General features: G+C 41.0%; 2 protein-coding genes across 3 annotated transcripts; both read left to right on the top strand.

Annotated features, from left to right (window-relative positions):
• The first annotated feature begins 7,382 nt into the window (after window positions 1-7,382).
• On the top strand, window positions 7,383-10,169 carry LOC112577108. 2 transcript variants are annotated; one of them, XM_025260061.1, is made up of 2 exons: window positions 7,383-7,788; window positions 8,749-10,169. In XM_025260061.1, exon 2 carries the CDS (start codon window positions 8,755-8,757, stop codon window positions 9,577-9,579), a length of 825 nt encoding a protein of 274 aa, XP_025115846.1. In that variant the 5' UTR covers window positions 7,383-7,788; window positions 8,749-8,754; the 3' UTR covers window positions 9,580-10,169. The 2 variants fall into 2 exon arrangements, with proteins under 2 accessions (XP_025115846.1, XP_025115845.1); XM_025260060.1 differs by having other exon boundaries at window positions 7,386-7,788; window positions 8,703-10,169.
• A 1,526-nt stretch (window positions 10,170-11,695) lies between these two features.
• Window positions 11,696-15,967, top strand: LOC112577107 (UPF0489 protein C5orf22 homolog). The gene is made up of 7 exons (XM_025260059.1): window positions 11,696-11,836; window positions 12,205-12,350; window positions 13,286-13,435; window positions 13,678-14,020; window positions 14,177-14,289; window positions 14,713-14,922; window positions 15,478-15,967. Exons 1-7 carry the CDS (start codon window positions 11,765-11,767, stop codon window positions 15,611-15,613), a joined length of 1,170 nt encoding a protein of 389 aa, XP_025115844.1. The 5' UTR covers window positions 11,696-11,764; the 3' UTR covers window positions 15,614-15,967.
• The last annotated feature ends 197 nt before the right edge of the window (window positions 15,968-16,164 follow it).

The raw sequence follows: 16,164 nt of genomic DNA, 5'->3' as shown, positions 1-16,164 counted from the left end.
CGCGGGCGGTCAGAAGGTTGATGTGGCGAACCGTGAGAAGAGAACGGTAGATGTCCATTAGAGTTTTGGTGGAGTGGGTGAGGTGAACACTTGAAACGGAAACATTCGATTAAATTCGGGCTTTTTTAACAGCGAAATCAGAAAAAATTTTATACTGCTTTTGATAAGCTGATCAAAATACTGATCCTAGAGATGATGACATCATAGAAGTGGCAAGGTTGGAGTAGTCAAATTTAGTGGTAAAGAATAGGGATATAGACATAAACATTATCGGCAGGGAATGTGGAATGTATTTCAGATGGTACACATTCTGTGGACAGTAGACCTGTTATAATATTGACATGTAATAACCGCCCCAGCGAGTAACGTACAGCATTGATCTCTTGCTCATATGGGTATCACTTCAGCAAACACTTCGTACTTACACTCATAGTGACAGGATTACTTTTGATTCTACTCAAGCTCGCAAGAACGGACAGAAAAATACTCGCGGAGAATTCCCGATAAATAGTAACGGCCATGTGGTGGTGTCCCTTATGTTGACGGAATGTTGCAAGCGTGGTGCTACAGGAAGGGTGTGGGTCGTAGGGTTGAGGGGTGAAGGTAGGGTGAAGGGGCGGGGGAGAGCATCTTACAGGGGTCTGGTAGGGGAGTTGTGAAGTGTTTATGTAATTCGATCCGTCACTGTTGCTCCTCAACTCTCACAGGAATGAGAGGACACCACATCCTGGCTTTTTTCTCTGGCTTTGGTTCAAGCCACGTAGTTAGTCGGTCCGTCCTGCTGACATAATCACTATCAGCGAGTTGTAGTGATCATCTTCGTCGTCGCCACCCCCGATCATTTTATCACATTATCAATGTTTCTGTCGTCTTTCATTCTTCTCATCTCCTGACCTGAGAGTTTCGTCAGCTTTCAATCGAACACCGATTCTTGTTGCCCTGCGACATGCAGGGCCAAGAGATGAGGCTGTCTCCTGTTTTTGGCCCATGAGAACTTCTGAGGTGTGAATGACTATATGTAATCATATTGAATGATGATAATTGATTTGCATGGGGGATCTGGATGGTTACAACATACATTGAACACTGCATTATTACTATTGCTAGCGGTACCTGAGAGAAGAATTCCCGGTACCGGGTGGGTCGAGTCTCATTACCGCATATATTATATTCCTAATGTTTTTTTGTTTTTTCATCCAGTGGTGTTGAAATCGTAGAATCTTATTCTTTTTCTTGGTGGTATTCGGTAGTCGTCCCGTCCCCGCCCCCCAGACACCGCGAAGAAAAAATACAAAAGGAAGGCTATGCAGTGGCCCTGGTGTTCGCCCACCACAGGACTGTCCTGTAAAGTGGCATCGAGTCTGTAATACCATCATTGCTGTCAGAAAACATGTTTACCTACTGCACGTGCCCTCATTAGCTGGGGCGCCACGTCTTAGAAAGTGAGGCAGATGGTCTGTGGACTGTCAACAACAAGCTCTGCTCTCAGACCTGTACCTTGTGAACTAGTTTGTCCTTCTCATGGTAAGATGTGAAGTCTTTATTGACAGAAAATACAGAAAAACCCAAGTTTTCAATACATTGCAATAAAAATGTCTTCTTCGCCAAATACTTTTGTTTTTTTTGCTTGGTGGTGAACAGTGGAATCAATGTTCTCTGAGTGTTTTGAGAGAGCTTTTGTCTTCTTTAATGGACTCAGCGGACGTGAGTTCTTCATATAATGTATATGTATCAGAATTAGTTCCTCTCAAATCCGGAAAAGGAAAAATTAGCTCATCGGTTTGTAATTATATAAGAAAATTATTTGTTCTAATAATGTATAAATATTTAGCTTATTCTCCCACTTTAAAATAAGCACAAGTCCCAAAATCAAATTAAAATTTACAGATATACAAATACAGACTCCAAAAGAAGGTATGAGGAGACCAGAACATATCAACAAAGAACAAAGACAGCAAATCAACAACATAACATCAAAGTAAGTGTGAAGGTCTGGTGAGATGGAGACACCATAGTGTGAGCTCGTGGTTAGTAGTTTTGAATAAATCGGAGGTGCGGAAAACATTGAAACACAGAGTACAATGGTATCAGCTCTGGAATCGAGGAAGCATTAATAAAAACAATTGCAGTTTACACAATATGTGGATGAGGAGGCAGAATTTCACAACAAACTATCATCGTCAGTTCAGTCGGCGTGGGTCACACACAAATACCAAACACAATCCGCCAACAATGTAGTCCGCAGACAAAGAAAACGATGCAGATCAGTCATCAGGACAAAAAAACATTTTTTCGGGGAAGAAGAAATAATCCTGTATAGCTAAGAAGCGGCGGCAAGATGGTCAGGACGAGGAGGAAGCCTCAGAGATGGTTAGTGGCTGAAGTATTTCAACATCGGTCACAGAGGCAAGGATGCTTTCGACCCAAAACTAAATAATAAAGCAAATAATCCAGACACTGGGCATAAAATCGGTTTTAATGAAACAGGTGAAGGTGTGGGAATGAGACACCTGGGATTGTCCTCGACAGAAAAACAGTCAAGCTGTCGCGAGGAGACTTCAAGGCTACAGTGTGGTCAAAACAAGTCTGTTTATTGTATTTTATGCCTTCTGACCGTCTGCGCTTGAGAATTCTCCTCCTTCTGACCAAATTATGCAGTGGTTTTATTTATTTAATTTGTTTTTTCGTTTGACACCTTTCACTCAAGCACACCGTTTGAAGGAGGTGTTGAAGAACGTTTATTGTGAATTTCATTGGTCAGGTCCCTCGACCAACTTCTCTCGAGACTGGATGGAGAGACGGGTGGATGCACACACTGGTTATGTCTGTTAGATGTGTTAGTACTAGTTTGGCTGTTTTTATTGTGGGTTACATCCACCAAGGCTTCTAGTTGTGCTTTATTCGCAGTCGTCGTGAGCTGTTTTCACCGAGCGCTCCCGAGTAATCAGTGGCGTGGGAGACGTGGACGATAAACAAGCATCACTATGTGGGACATTCACCGGCGACTCATATCCAAATCTCAGTAGCCTTTTATCTTGTGTGACCTGTTTTTTTTAAACCAACAACTTCTCTGGAGAATGCTTCATGCTTGGGAAGTACGTTTATCGGTTGGCGATAAATACCCGGATTAGTCATACCTGCCTCACAGACTTTCATCCCCAATCCCTTGATGTGGTCAGAAAAAGCGCGCGCCTTTAGCAGATTATTTTAACAAAGCATCCCACGTGCGGGTACAACAGCTCCAGACAGAGTTTAGACAGGATACAAGCCAGGGTCAGGACCCTGCACACAGAATGATGTAACAGGTGGAGAAAATAACTTTGTGCTGAAGAAGGCGAGTAGACAGTTTCACTTGGTCTGTTGAACATTGTCCAACATTGGCCACAGCTTTGACAAGGAATGTTACTTCTGTAGTGTGGGACAGGATGTGACGATACATCGAAATACGAGTGGTTCATCGTGTCAACTACGTCTTTCTAAGGTACGTGCATTATCTGAATGAACGAAGTTTCTCTTTTTTCTAGTATTTACTTTTTTCTGTCCATCTGGCTAGTGGTGTCTCATTTCTTCCATCTATCATTTTGTTGTACATGACTATACCTCTGTTGCATGTGTGTGTGCGGCGCACGCGCCTGAAAATAAAAATATGGATGAGTATGTGTGTTTATGGTATGTGTGTTTGTTTATCCACGCTTTTCGTAAACTTTGGTGCTGTTGTCTTCAAGTGTTCACATGTTCTGCCTTAGATTCTAGGTTCTTCTTTTACAAGAAACTCTGGGTGCGTGTGGGTGAGTGTGTCTGTATGCCGATTTCTCTTCGTTTGAGCATTTATTCATGAAAACTATTTTGTTACTGTCATTAACTCAGTCCATAAGTTATTATATTTTATCATAATGTGGCTATATGTGCAATAGAAAAAAATAATTTCATTTTGCAGCGTCCAAAGACCTGGAGACATAGTGGTCTCTCAGAAGATGGCTCAGTTGTCCTACAACCACACCTTTCCCGTCAGGTGCCACCGATGGGACACAAGACTGTCGGCATGTTGCTCCTTCAAATCGAGTTGTGTCCGCAAGGGCTGACATGGGAGGTTCACGAGGGCAAGTTGATGCCTGACGAGACCAACATCGTCGTGAAGGTGTGTGTCCGGGCCGACCTTGCGGACAGAGTGGGAGTGTCTGGCCCAAGGTGATGAAAAATCACCATGCCAAGCTGGTCTCGATCGCTGCTGCTCGCAGTTGAGCGCGGCCATTGAAGTGCTGGGTAGTCTTTACGCCGAGTGCAGAAGCTGGGGTATGGTGCCAGACACATCACCGACAGAAAACATCGCACTGTCCGCGAAACGGACTTCGTGGTGGTCCAGAACAAGGTGTCGCAACCGATACAAACATTTCTATTGGTGGACGGAACGACCAGGGGAGATCACCCTCTCCTCCAAGCCTTCTCGCACGCGAGTTACCATTTTTCCGACGGCGAGTACGTCATCTCCGGTATGAAGGGTCTCGCGAGAGGCACGAGACACGGCGAGAAGGCGTACACCTTGACCTCCTTTGCCTGCCACTCCAGAAGCCTCCAGTTCGGCAGCAACGACCTGGGAGAGGAGGGCATCAAGCTGTTCTTCGAGAATCACCAGTGCACCGACCTGTGTGTCCGGATGAAGATATACGGGGTGGATCACGTGCTGCCGTCGGCCCCGCCCCCTGACGACTTCAGTGACGAGAGTTCTGGCTGGCTGTGAGAACTTTAAACGAGATCAGAGGACAGAGACAGATGTTCACTACCACTTTAAATTACTTTTATGCTAGGGCTGAGACAGAGATAATGATGTCATGCAAAAGAAAGAAAAAATGAATGAACGAGTAAATGAATGAAAAAGAAAGAAAGAAAAATTATCCAAGAATATGTTGTGGAACGGAAAGATCTGACAGGTGACATGACTCTAGTCAAATGGAAGATAAAGACAGTCGGGGGAAATCTCACGCGCTGTAAATAATAAAAAATATGCGAGCTTTCGTCATTAGTGCCATTGATAATTTCTCTTCACGTGATATTAGTTTGTGTGAAGTCTCACAGCAGGTGAGGAGCCTCAAAACATTTCCCAGCGGTTACTGTACCAAACTGTGAGTAGTCATCACACATCACTTCCTCAGTTTTCTTGCTCTACAAGTACAAGTGTCACGTGAACTACAATGGCGAGCAGTTCATTAATATTTATATTGCAAAGGTCACTATCGCAGTCAACTCATATTTATGTTGTAAAATAAGTCTCAGAATTTACTTGTCAATGAAGTGACATCATCACTTGTGCATAATTCATAAAAATAAAATTACTGGACATGTCAACGTGCGTGCGTGCGTGCGTGTGTGTGTGTATATATATAAACAGCACATTGACCTTCTCTGTATTACAATCAAGTTGTGAGAAGAAGCAATGAAAGAAGAGGTCGTAAGAGGAAAAAATGTAGGTCACGCACAAACTGGGAAAATCCCAGGAAGATGCAACATTAAAAAAAGTCGGCATCACGTGAGCAAGAATAATCCATCAAGCAGTGACACAGGTTGTATGTGGACATCGCCGTGACCGACACGTCACTAGAATGTTCCATCCAGGATACAACCACACATCCTGAACACATTGCAATCATCTTCAGATACTTGACACTGAGACCTCACACCTTGGCTTGTCTTGACCTCCGCCCTCACCTGGAGCTGCTACAAGAGGCCTGATGATCTCCATCTGAAAAATGTATTTCTGTGTTTTTAGTTTCTCTCTGTAAACAGTCAGAAAGTACAAAGTATGTTTATCATGGTGGTTACGATGCATTGTAGTAGTCATGTATTCAAGCTACACAGAGTAAGATTAGTGTACGAGATGACCCTGTGCGTAAAAGGTCAACAATATGCACGTGACGAGGGTCAACACTCACTGGCGGCAATACATTCGTGATATTGTCCGTGAGGGCAGGATCAACATCTTGGAGAAGGGATAATATAGGATTCTAACATAACAGGCACGTGCGTGTGTGTGTGTGTGTGAGAGAGAGAGAGCAGTTGTGTACGTGCGTGCATATGTGAGTCTGTGTATGTTTATCACGTGTTTGCCAAGCGTCGTCACAACAAGCAGGCAGAACACACGGTGGGTGAGAGATCGAAGGTGAGATTTGCTTGTGTGTGACGTCACACAGAGTCGTAGGGTCACGTGATCGTCAGGTAAGTGCTTGCTTCTAGCTCACTGACATCGAGCGGTTGTATTTACCACCCTGTCGAACAGCAAAAGCAAACAAGACATTTTTTAACCTGCTTTTCCCAAGTGCGCCTGCATTGTAATGAGTGACTGTTATAGAGAGCTACGAGAACTTTCCAAGACCTCCAACCCCATTTCAACGCAAATTACAAAATAAATAGATGAAATAAAAGTAGAAAATGTTCTGTACTATTTCCTTATTTTGCTGACGTTTTGTGGTTCAAATGCACAACAAATGCATTTGCTTCTTGAAATCTATCACTTTTTCTTTTTTATTTATTTTGTTATATTGTCGAGTTTCCGGCGATGTACTGAAAGACCACACTGTAAGACTTTTCGTATAAACAGTTTCGATGTAAGAAACTCCATATAAAATGCATGCCACCTTCCTCCCCTCTCGCTCATCTCCCTTACCTAACCATCACCGAAGCAGCCTGTAACATTGTAAGATGTTGAATGATTTGTCGACCGAGGAGTCCAGTCACGTGGGCATCCCTCCAACTGCTAGCGGGACTTCCCCATGATGACGCATGATGAATGGAACTATAGCAGACGACTAAACTGAAATATGAGACTGAGAGGCTGAGGAAAGTAAGAGGCGAAATAAATATGCGAGTGGAGGCTTCAGAAGATTTCCTCTCAGGGACTAGGTTACTGACGAAAGATTTATTTTTGGTCTCGGCACTTAACTTGGAAACAGTCAGTGAAACGCGGTGTGTGTGTGCGCATGTGTGTGTGCGTGCGCATGTGTGTGCGTAAGTGCAAGAGAGAGAGAGGGAATGAAGGAAAGAGAGGGAGGGGATCATGCTGAACATGATATTGCACCGAGACATACTCATTATATATCACTTGGTCTATCAATCACACATCCTTTGATTCGCTACCCGCTTGTTGCCGGCTGCTAGCGGCACCCTCCACCCCGAACATTGACGTCACGTGACCGAGCAGACTCCATGACCTTTTTTAAGCTAACCATTCCCGAGAAAAGAATCCGCTATCTCCGCCTCCTAACCTCCCTCCATCCACGCCCCCCTCCCGTGTCTCCAGGCTCAAGGTTGTGGAGGGAAAAAACAATCCGACGGTTATCGGCGGTGGGCGGGGCTTTGAGAACTTCAGTTTTTATGTTGCTAATTATTCAGTAAGGCAGACAATACGCTGGGTGCGGGATTGGTACAGTTCTGGCATGTAGTTCGGAAAATCCCGTTTGAAAAGACCTGGATGTGTATAAAAACAAGAGACTGACAGAGCAGGTCTGGTCACGATCTTCCTCTCCCTTCGATAATAAAGCAGAGGGCAGAACATCGTCTCACACAAATAATTACAAGAACAGGACACAGGACTTGCACCACATCCACAGGGCAGACTGTCCAGTCTGGCTTCATAGGTAGTGCCAGGAGCTGTTTGTAAACACAGTCGGCTTTTGTTGTGAAAGACAGTCGGTCTCAACGGGGTGTCGTCTGCTAAATGATGTTTTTACCCGACACGCCACCCGGTAAAGAACTTGTCAAGGCAAAGTGACTGACAGCCTCCTCGTCAGTAGATTGGTACGTTAACACCATTGATTTTCTTTGTTTGTATCTTGTTGTTTATGCGTTTTGTTCTAGGGAGCAACATTGTAAGATCATATATTATTATTGTTGATGTTGCTATAGCACATACACCAATATTTACCCACATCTCTGGACTGCTTGCGAAGGAATTCTCCAGTTCTTTTCCACCAATAATCGAATTCGCTTCCGATCTAACTGAAACTCGAAAAAAAAAGCAAAAAAAAAAAAAACAAACAAACAAAACAAACAAAAACAAAAAAGCAAAAACAAAAAAAAAGAAAAAACCACCCCAAAAACAAAAAACAAACAAGCAAAAAAACCCAAGCTTTCCTGTTCACGAAGGGACAAAATCTAAGGTTCTGTGGTCTTTGGGGTCGTAGGGAGTGGAAGTTGTACTACTTTTCCACAAAAAACACCCTCTCCCTTCCAAATAAATGAAGATGTGAGTAACTGACAAAATAATTTCAACTATACCGTTGGCTTGAAGAATTTTACGTGTTTCGTATATGAAACTTTTAAATGGTTTGCCGGTACCAAAAGCTAAGAGTCGGTTTTGTCAGACTTCCAGCAGTCCTCTGTATATAAAGTACATACCACGACCAGCTTTTCGTTTTCTTTTCTTTTTCTTTTTTTTTTTTTTTTTTTTTTTTTTTTTTTTTTTTTCCGTTCCTCCTTCTCTTCTCAGTTTTCACCTCATCTTCTTTTACCATCTCTCCATTGCTTGTTTCTTTTATTTCTTTCCTCGTTTCTTTTCTTTTCCTCCTTTTTAATCTCTTAACCAAGTGGTTGTTTGCTATTATATTTTTCTCTTATTACTAATAGAAATTTCAATATGAGACAGAGAAGAGACGTTTGCCTCCAAAAACAAAAAACTTAATAATAGTTATTAATTTTTTTCTTGTTACCAGCGCAAGTTACAAACATCTCACACCATCTTTCGGAACACTTCTGCAGGAAAAGATGGGAAATCTGTCCTACAGTCACACGAGCCGCCTGAAGGACAGTCCACAGGGCAAGCCCTACATGGAGACGTGCTCCTTCCAAGCCAGCTCCCTCCACAGGGACGAATCCTGGGACATTCACCGAGGAAAGCTGATGCCCGACTGCACAGACCTGTTAGTTAAAATTCCCTCCACGCTGGACCTGCGGACAGAGTGCGCATGCGCGGAGGAAGTCACGAAGCACCAGCTCGCTCGCAACGTCCTGCACCACTTCCGTGCGGGCAAAAACAAGATCAAAGTGCCGGGGTGTTACTACGCGGAGGTCAAGAAAATAGGTCGAGGGTCTGAGCGCATCTTCAATAAAACTGACAACCGCGTGCGAAGATCCGACTTCGTGGTCATCCAGGATGTCCCAGCGAAAGCCGCCGTCGACCAGGAGCTGCTGCCAGCCGATGGCACCCCTCAGGGAGACCACCCTCTTCTGGAAGCTTTTGCTCATGCCAGTTACCATTATTCCCACGGAGAGTACCTTCTGGCCGGGATGAAAGGAGCGGTAACCGACCAGAGAAGCGACTACAGATCCTACACACTAACTGCCTTCACTTACCATTCCAGGACGGCTCGATTCGGTCCCGAAGACCTCGGAGAGGAGGGAATCAAGTGTTTCTTCAGTCATCACCAATGCACGGACTTGTGCAGGGGGTTGAGACCCTATACTGCAGACCACAACCCACAATTGTGGGCTTCACGCTACAGTTCGCGAGATTCTCGCCCCACGTTCGTGGGTCGCCCTCCTTCTTACGAAGAAGCGATGGGGCGAGTGGAGATCTTTCCCATGGTATAAATAAGCATGTTTCGTCTCGAATGTTTCAAAATAACTGCCTCATTAATGAGTCTGCTAGTGTCACAGGGTTAATATTTGTAAGTTGCGAAACTGCGGCAAAATGAAGGACCATAGCTGCTTATATTCATTGTTGCTAGAATATTGCGGGACAACATTGCTCAGGCCAAGTGCCTTCAAAAACTTCCAAGTACACTCTCAGTTGACTGAGAAGCTTGACAAACATGGTGATGGCTTGCCCACGAACAATTAAAGAAAGAAACACATGAACAAGCAATTTCTGAGTAGTAGTGTCATTTACGAAAAACAATCGAAAGGATTATCGGCCTGTTGTATATCTGTGCATTGGGAAACACTGATGTTATTCCTGTATGCATCGTAGATAACGACTGAACTATCTCATGGGACCAAAGGTTGCAGAGAGGTTGTGTCATTTTGTGTGTGTGAGTGTGTGGGTGTGTCTACGTGTGTACGTGTGTGAGCGTAAAAAGGAAAGAAAGATGGTATTTTATGTTTGTGTAAATTATTGGGTGCTAAGCAATGTCATTGTGAACTTCCAATAAAAATAAATCACCCGTATTTTGTAGATTGTTTCAATTGTGTGTGTTTTTTTCCTTTCAAGGGGTAAGTGGTTTTACAGGTACATAAATAGATAAAATCTTAACTCATGAATAGCCCAAATACACCAGTAAATACGTATAAATCTTGGCAGCAATTACATTGACGCTATATCCTACAATCCAGAAGACAATGCTCTCATTCAAAAAACATCGATACGTAATATGAAATACCTTGAAACAAATAACGATAGGCTGGACATGATTTTAGAGTTTGAAGTGATAATAAGTAACAAAGCTGACTTAAAACTATAGATGGCCATCTACGAAAGAGTATGATTTTCTCTCGAAGACTAGAGTCTGCCAGGCAAACAAAATTAAAATAAAGTTCTGACTCTTCGGTATCATGACAAGACGGGCAGTTGCGATCCATAGCGATGGGGTGAATTACAAGTCTTAGGCATTTCATTTTATCAGCAAAAAGGCATAGTCTATATCTAGTCAGGGCACTTCGAACACCGGTTCTTGGCGAACTATATAAATGTCCACTGATTGTGAATTTTAAAAGAAGAAGCCCGGCCGGGTCTCCAATACTTTAATTGGCGCTGCCAAACATATTGCCATAAACAATAACTAAACAGAAAACACACAGAAGAGGCACACACCACTGTGTTTTGGTTATGGCTACTAACAGCAAATTTCATGCTTCGTTAGTAGTCTATTTACGGACATGCTCAAAAACGTAACGTATAAGTATTGCAATACTTATAATAGATTTTATAAATAATATAATATTTGTAACTCGATGTCTCGCTAGAAGCTAGTATATTAGTGGTTTGTACTGGGACTCGTAAAAATCGTTTTTGAGCGAGCAGATAACAAAATGGTATTCAAATTTGCAAAATTAACAAATTAACAAAAATGATCAATACTTCAAAAGCATAAATCATCATGGGTTGTTTTTGCCCGAAGAGACACGCAAAAGCACCACAATGTTTAATATCATAAATGGAAAAGCGACAATTATGATTTTATTATTCAGGCCTGACGAAGGGGGGAATGGTCAGTGGATTTTTTTCTTCTTCTTCTCCTTTTCTTTTTATTTTAAAGAAAGGTCTAAGGACAGAACACCCAAGCATTACACATGCAGAAGTTGAGTTTCATATAATAAACATACATTATATATGCTGGAGGCACTAATTCTGTCTCACTTTATTCTGCCTAAAGTGTTTATGATGTTCTTTGACAAAGATGATAACAGGAATTCCTACTACCGCGATGGACTCCAGTGGTCAGGAAATCTGTAGTGGGATTTCCATGTGATATTTTAAGATTTAAGAATCCTCGTGATAGAGAATATCAGTGACAAAAATAAACTAATACAGTAAAAATGCATTTTACAATTATAGAATGGATTATATAGTTTTAGAATGCATTCTATATTATAATTATAAAATTCCCCTCAGTGCCTCACAAACATCGATGTCTGTAAGCTGAAGCAAAGCGAAGGGAAACTACTCTATTCTCCTCTTTGCTCGGAGAGCTCTTCTCCCTTTGGAGTACGTTTCGTTCTTCGGTGCATGACGACGTTAATGACAAACTGAGCGAGGCGATACCTAGTTGTTTCTCTAATGGCATCTGATGAAAAACCTGCTCGACGTTTCAAACGTCTTCCTGTAGTAATAGAAGAAGATCACAATGAGGTAATAGTAAACACATGGGGATTTCGATCTCCAAAATCTTAGTTTTAATTTAAAATATAGTTCAGCTTGTGTATATACTTGGATTTATATTAGATCATAACAAATCATTTTGTGTACCATAAGGATTTTTCAACATTGAAAAGTAAGTTCAGAATTATCTCTCCAGCTCTAGACGTAAATAAATTTGGCTCTAGTTTTTTTTTTTTTTTTGTTAGCCAGTCTAGACATGCTGCTAAGCACAATTACTGGGATTGAAATGTATTCTTATGAAAGCAGTGTCATATGTGTAACTATTCAGTCCATTCTTTCCAGCAAGTCATTTATGTAATGAACTCTTTCCACACTTATTCATAATTTAAATATCACAGGTGGTGCCCCACATACATCGTGCTATAGCAACTCGTCACTTGGCATTAAGTGGAATGAGTCTGGTACACCTAGACTCTCATCCAGATCTTTTGCTCCCAGTGAACATGCCAGCAGACTATGTGTTTAACAAAGAAATGCTATACAGGTCAGTCTTTCTTGCATGCCTTTAAAACTACAGTGAAATGATATAACAAAAGCTTCCAAGAGAATGGGATAGCATAAATATTTCAGATGATAGGTAAAAAAAATATATAATTTGTTGTTATTTCAAAAGTCAACCCAAAGCTTAAAATGGTTCTTACCAAAGGAAGTTACAATAAGTAATCACTAGCTTGAAACAAAAGTAGCAATGTGGTATTGCTGGGCCAAATTACATATTTTAGGTTATTAATATTGCTACTATTTAAGATATGCAAGAAAAATAATAATAAATGTGTGATTTATATAGTGCATAACATGCATGATAACATGCATGAAGGAGCATGCACTCAGCATTTAAGGCAAGACTGAGACATAGTGTTTGAAGGATGGAAAATAACAGTACCGATAAGTAATGAAAAACAAATGTGTAAGATTCAAAGGGGATATGGGTAACAAACAGTAAGGATTGAGAGTTTCGTGAATCTGGAAAGGAAAACAAGAAGACAGATGGAAAAAAGTGAAAAAAAAGTAATAGAACATGGAATAACATTGTGGGGACTGTTGTTATGAGCAACACTCATGGAAGAGATATCTTTTTTGGCGGACATCCAGGGGAAGAGAGTTCCTCAAGACAAAGAGCTTTGGTTTGGGTCTTTTAAGAGAATATGCAGGATTTAAGACATTTTATAGTATACATACTAAATGCCCATACTTTTTTGTTTGCTTCGTCCAAATCACTTGTCAGAATGAGACGAACAACAAGCAACAATTAAAATAAAGAAGATTTCAAGATGATGAAATAGCAAATATTATTGTATTTGTTTTAGATGCTATCTTATGTTGCAAGTGTTAAAAAGATTTTGGAGCTAAAAAATCCTTGGTGATCATTATGCAAAAAAAGACACCAATATGAGTGATTCACCTTTCTTTTATTCATAGGTCACTTAGCATTGAAAACTGGATTCTACCGTTAGTGTTTGCGGGGCATATCAACAGAATTTACTGGTTGAGACCTCCCTGGGCACCTCAGCTACCAGAAGGAGAGATCTCGTTTTATGTTGGAATGTGTCGAAAAAGTGGAAAATTAAGGTAATAAATAAATAGTTGTGATCTTGTCAATAAAGCAGAGTGTATTGAATAGGTGGGTGTTGCCTGTTATTATATCAGATGCCATGTTTCATTCTAAGATATTGCTTTTGGTGCCAAATGAAAGAAAAAATATACTGCTCAGGGAATTATGGACAATGTCATAAAATGATAAAAAGAGGGAGACAGACTGATGGAGTTAAATAATTCCTAACATTTACAACACTATTTGCTTTACATTTCAGGGTGACTTGTACAGAAACATACTTCCTTACAGAGGGACTTTTTGCCCCACAGTCACAGCTCATTAATGAAAAAGAAGTTACCCTATATGTCATCACAATAAAACCAGATGGCTGGACTGGCAAGATGAAAAGCACAAAACCTGTGAATGTGGGTGATAATTCTATTCACTTGAACTGGCTCAAAGATGCTCAGGAAAAGCTCAGTGAAAGACCCTTTCTGCTGGACATTGATCTTGACTTCTTTTCTACAAAAGATCCATTTTATGATGAATTCACATCTGAGCAGACTGCTCTTCTCAGAGACTTGTTTGGATATACACTGCCTAATAAGAAAAATGTTGGGGTAGGTTTTTTTCCCTCTCTTTCACACACACATAGCAAGTAGATGTGAGCATGCACACACATGATGCTTGTTTATGTTTCATAAACTACAATGTAGTACTTTTTTTGAAGAATGAAAAATAAGTCAGTTGTCAGAGTATTTTTTCTGTTTATACAGGATCTCACTGAATTTACTGCCGCACGCATTGATCAACTCCAAGAGCTTGAGAAAGCTTTTGAACAGCTCCAGGAAAACCCAGATCTTATACCACAAATGAAAGATCAAAAAAGGTTTAAAAAAAATTCATTGTATCACCTCATTTCAAGATTATTATCATTTTATTTATTCAGTAGGGTCACATGGTGTGAATTTACATTGCAAAAAAACAAAAACAAATAAATAAAAACCAAGTACAGAAAACCAGTCCATCAGATTGCTACATTTACTTCTAAGCCAAGTATCACACGTACATACATGTAATCTTATTCTGTCATAAATTTGAGTACTGGTAATAATATTTTTCAATGTTTTCTACTGTCAAAGAAAGTGACAGGCAAGCTTGTTCCAGCTATTAGTCTCTATGATCATTCAGCATACATTTCTCAAATATTCATTCTCATTAACCTCACTCTCGATGTTATAATGTGAACACAAAAACATTATAATATAACAAAACATTTGTCAAATTAATTCTGGTTTGGTCTTCTTGACAGGCAAGCTGTGCTAGAAAAATTGGTATTTTGTCTTCGATCAAGCTCCCACCAACCAGTGGACTTCGGGATGGTTTACCAAGCTGGTTGCACAATGGATGACACAGATCTTCCTCATCATGTCAGTTCTCCTGTGCAGATAAAGCAGTTGATGGACTCATGTGCAGACATCCTACAGCAGTTATCCCCTCCTAGTTTTATTACTGTTGCTAGGTAAGTATGATGTAAATTTCACTGTGCTAGTTACTGTAACACACGCAGAGGCCTAAGGATAATTTATGTGTTGTCATACATAATTTTCCAGGGCTTCTGCTTACGCAAAAAATTGCGTACAGTACGCAGTAAAAGTTCGGAGGACCCCTTCAATTTTCGTCAATGGGGTCCCCTCCAAAGTTGGGCGAAGAACAGGGACCCCTTAAAAATCTGAAGAAGGGGTCCCTGGGACCCCAAAGAATTTAGCCTTAGCAGAAGCCCTGATTTTCCACTTATTTATATGACAACTGGCTTTGGTATGGTAATTCCCCAAATAATTAACTCTTAGGCAATAGAATTTTAGTCAGAAGCAGGTGGATAACATTGGATTATTTCCATTACACTGCTGGTTATAAAATGTTCCTTTAGTATATTCTGAAGTATTTTCAATATATTTCGATGGAAAAGATGACCAAAAGGTATTTGTCAATTTGAATGATCTTGTAGCATGATTATAAAACTGCATATCTACAAATTTTACAAGACAAATCTTGTAACCAGCAAATTGTTTTGCAGGTCCAGTTCTGATGACTACTGTCCACAAGACCAGGTTGAAGCCATTCAAGCATCCCTCATATCCATGCTCTTAGATGTCTATAAAGACATAGAAATTAAAAAACTGTATGAAGTTTCCTTAGCTGAACATTCTTGACCTTCACTGATTTCAGGCCAGTTCAGTAGTGCTCCCAATTTTCTTGGATGTGATTTAACATCGTAGACTCCGTTCTAATGCCACTATTTAGCATGCCTCTATGGACAAATCAAAGAATGCAACGGAGGTGAAATATGTTGTCTGCAGGGTTACCTTTTGATTTCTGTCGTGCTTATTCTGTTTATGTTATAAATGTTTTACTCCCATCTGGAATTTCGGAACATTATTCTTCTGCATCTTCAACACCAATATGAAGGCAGTCCTACTGTATGGTTCTGAAACCTGGAGAGTGACAAACACCAACAACAAGCTCCAGATCTTTACCAACCGATGACTACACCATATTCTGGGAATCAGATGGCCTGAAAAGATTTCAAACAGCAGCCTGTGGAAAAGAACCAACCAGACTGGCACTAGCCAAGACATCACAAAGTGCAAATCGGGCTGGATAGGACACAACCTGCACAAACCAGCTGACACCATTGCCAAGCAGGCACTTGACTGAAATCCCCAGAGGAAGAGTTGAGTTGGAAGACCAAAACAGACTTTGA

The sequence above is a fragment of the Pomacea canaliculata genome, linkage group LG12, assembly GCF_003073045.1.
Source record: "Pomacea canaliculata isolate SZHN2017 linkage group LG12, ASM307304v1, whole genome shotgun sequence".
NCBI classification, from domain to species: Eukaryota; Metazoa; Mollusca; class Gastropoda; order Architaenioglossa; family Ampullariidae; genus Pomacea; species Pomacea canaliculata.
The sequence above is the reverse complement of the archived record's forward strand: the minus strand, read 5'-3'. Positions and strand labels throughout refer to the sequence as shown.

Bases quoted from the DNA above. Each gene is read 5' to 3' on its own strand.
- LOC112577107 (XM_025260059.1), top strand. From the start codon at position 11,765: ATGGCATCTGATGAAAAACCTGCTCGACGTTTCAAACGTCTTCCTGTA. The intron at 12,351-13,285 runs GTCAGTCTTTCT...TTTTATTCATAG, and splicing joins AACAAAGAAATGCTATACAG to GTCACTTAGCATTGAAAACT. The intron at 14,021-14,176 runs GTAGGTTTTTTT...CTGTTTATACAG, and splicing joins CTAATAAGAAAAATGTTGGG to GATCTCACTGAATTTACTGC.
- LOC112577108 (XM_025260061.1), top strand. From the start codon at position 8,755: ATGGGAAATCTGTCCTACAGTCACACGAGCCGCCTGAAGGACAGTCCA.